This window comes from Electrophorus electricus, chromosome 1, assembly GCF_041902795.1.
Source record: "Electrophorus electricus isolate QZ-2024a chromosome 1, ASM4190279v1, whole genome shotgun sequence".
Taxonomy (NCBI): domain Eukaryota; kingdom Metazoa; phylum Chordata; class Actinopteri; order Gymnotiformes; family Gymnotidae; genus Electrophorus; species Electrophorus electricus.
The window spans coordinates 29,875,505-29,878,239 of record NC_137497.1 but is presented as its reverse complement, the minus strand read 5'-3'; the positions used below and the strand labels follow the sequence as shown (position 1 = coordinate 29,878,239).

At 49.1% G+C, this 2,735-nt stretch overlaps 1 protein-coding gene across 1 annotated transcript in view; it reads right to left on the bottom strand.

The window, feature by feature from the left end:
- LOC145659523 (nuclear receptor subfamily 4 group A member 3-like) overlaps positions 1–2,441 on the bottom strand; it is a 32,805-nt gene extending 30,364 nt beyond the window's left edge. The window contains exons 1-2 of the mRNA XM_081722371.1: positions 2,291–2,441; positions 613–713 (exon numbers count right to left, since the gene is read on the bottom strand). Coding sequence (XP_081578497.1) covers positions 613–713; positions 2,291–2,441 — 252 coding nt within the window. The remainder of the gene's footprint in view (positions 1–612; positions 714–2,290) is intronic.
- Positions 2,442–2,735: the final 294 nt, after the last annotated feature.

The window sequence follows — 2,735 nt, the reverse complement described above, 5'->3', positions numbered from 1 at the left end:
TAGCAGAGTCTGCAGTCTTGTGAACAAGTCTACTGTCATACCTTTTCTCTTTTCAGACACGCTTTGGCAGTGTTTTCCCCAGTCGGTCTGCCCAGGCTGGCTTGCCGTTCATCACCCCTTTCTAATACCCCCCCACCCCCACCCACCCCAGACCGTTATCTCTGGGAGCATCCGTGGCTTGGTATTGTCTTTGCTTCCTCTGCTCATGCGACTACACTGCCTTCCGCTGCCACGTCGAGGCGGAGCACCAATGGCCCCTGGCGCGATGGAAAGGACATCAGTCAGTGGGGCCCACGTGCCTGGAACCTCCGACCAGCCGTGCCGCCTCCTCTGCTCCGGTGTGACTTGTGTGAGCCTCCTCCTTCATCCATTCATCGCTCATGCTTCTTCAGCCATTATCTGCAGTTGCTGTAGCCGCCGTAAGAGCTGCTCCTCTCTCTCTCTCTCTCTCTCTCTCTCTCTCTCTCTCTCTCTCTCTCTCTCTCTCTCTCTCTCTCTCTCTCTCTCCCTCTCTCTCTCTCTCTCTCTCTCTCTCTCTAACTACAGAGCCCCATACCTAATCATCCCAGCCATGCCACCAATCCACCACTACCCCACTGTATCCCAGCAGACCTTTCGAGCCACGGGGCAGGTGTGAGAGCAGAGCAGATGGGCAGGCATAGACCGAGATGTACCCACCTCAGGATCCGGACTTAATGTGAAGATGAAAGTGTCTGAGGAGGGGAAAAAACACAACATCAAATTCGAGTGGGAGCACACAATGGAAGCATTACAGCGGAACTGTGTGATTGTACACTCGAAACTATTTTGCACGGGAAAGCAACTAATGATTGAAAAAAATTGTACAGCCACATGCTCAAATACACAAAGTTATTACACTGATGCATTCAACGGGACTTCTGTGGGAAAGAGAATGGGTAAGATAACAAATTAGCTGGAAGAACTTAATAACAAACAAAACCACTCAATTAAAAGGTTTGTTTTGGATAAAGCTCCACCCTGCCAAACATTTTTAATGTGTGTCCTCTCGTCTGTCTCTCCTCTGATCATTGCGGATTAACCCTGATGTGAGCCACGAAGGGGCGTAGGGAACCAGAGGTTCCGGTGGCTGGGGGTCGAGGTTGGGTTGGGGGGACCAGAGCTGGTTGGAGTTGTGGAGGTGGTGTGGAGGTGGTGTGTGGTTCAGGTACTGCCGGCCTCTTCCTAGTCCATGGGGCGGGAGGCAGGTGACAGACAGGTGTGTGCGAGCTGGCTGTCTGCCGGTCGCCCGGGAGGTGTTTGGCGCCTCGGGCCTGAGTTTGCAGGATTCCTGCCCGATCAGGCCCCACTTAGCGCAGACGTGGGTGTGGCTAACAGAGAATGGTATTCCTAAGCCCAGTGGCTTTAAGGACCCACTGAGTCAGCGATCCAGACTGCTGCAAAGGTGAATGTTTTCTAGCAATTACCAAACCCCAGTTTACGCGCTGTGTAAATTAAGGAGCTCTCTTTTGTCTTCCCAGTTTAAGGATCCCAGCTTGTCCTCCGTCGAGAGGTGTAATGGTATTTGCTTGTCCTCTTCCATCGAGCACAAGCGTTAGGGGCTATGCCCTCGGGTTGCTCAGCTCTCTGGGGTGATATGACGGCCTCTTTTGGGTGGACGTGGGACACGTCAGATATCTTTATGTAACCTTTAAAAACACAACAGTATATGTTTCAGGCCTACGCCAGCCCTACATTTGCCTAAAGGGATGACGAAATGCTGTGGACTGTGGCAGGTTAATTCCTCCTTGGTGAATGTCTCGCTGAAAGCGAACAAAGAGTGGACACTAGCTTGATGAGTTTGGTGATCTGTGCTTGGCTAATAGCGAGACCACCCAGTACTAGGATGGATTCAAGAGTATCTTTTTCAACTCTCTCTCTCTCTCTCTCTCTCTCTCTCTCTCTCTCTCTCTCTCTCTCTCTCTCTCTCTGTGTGTGTGACCTAAAGCTAAGTCTAGAGTTTAATTCAGCAGCCAAAAAGAAATTATTTTATTTTGTATTAATTTTTCAAATAAAAGCTTTTATATATATATAATTATTTCTCATACTGAGTTGCCTAATATCTCCATAGCATTAACACGTCCTTGCTGTGTGTGGGTGTGGAAAGTTGGCAGGGCAGCATAAGAGAATGTGAGCTTTGCTAATAGGCTGCAGCACTGAGCTAATTGGGATGATTTAGCCAGTTGGGAGCACTTGGCTGGACTAATATGAGCTCTGACAGGGACAGTGGGACGACGTGTCCGAGTCCCCGGTTCCATCTCCAGCCCCTGACCACAGGGCAGGTTGATCAACGTGGCCTTGCAGAAAGTCAGCGCAACTGCCTCCTTCTCCTCTGCTCGTCCGTCAGAGGTTAACGGCCGGAAGCCCTGACCTGCTAATCCTGGAAGGCCTTTTTCTGGGGAGGGTGAGCACACTTCGTCCATCCTCACCCCCCCCACTGTTCCCTGCAACCACGGCGCTGTCTGGCAGCAGCCATGACACCAGGGCTGCCCACAGCTGCCTGCTACTCGCTACCCCTTTATTATTTTAGAATTATTTAGAATTTAGACTAGAATTTAGTCTTTATTTCATTACTTTTCCTTATATAGTTCCAAAATCTCTAAGTGCTTTACACAGGAAATATTTGACGTCCGAGTTAATGATGATAAAAATTAAGATAATATTAAATAATGCAATATATTACTACAGTGTTTAAAACGTATTAAAAAATTAAGGCT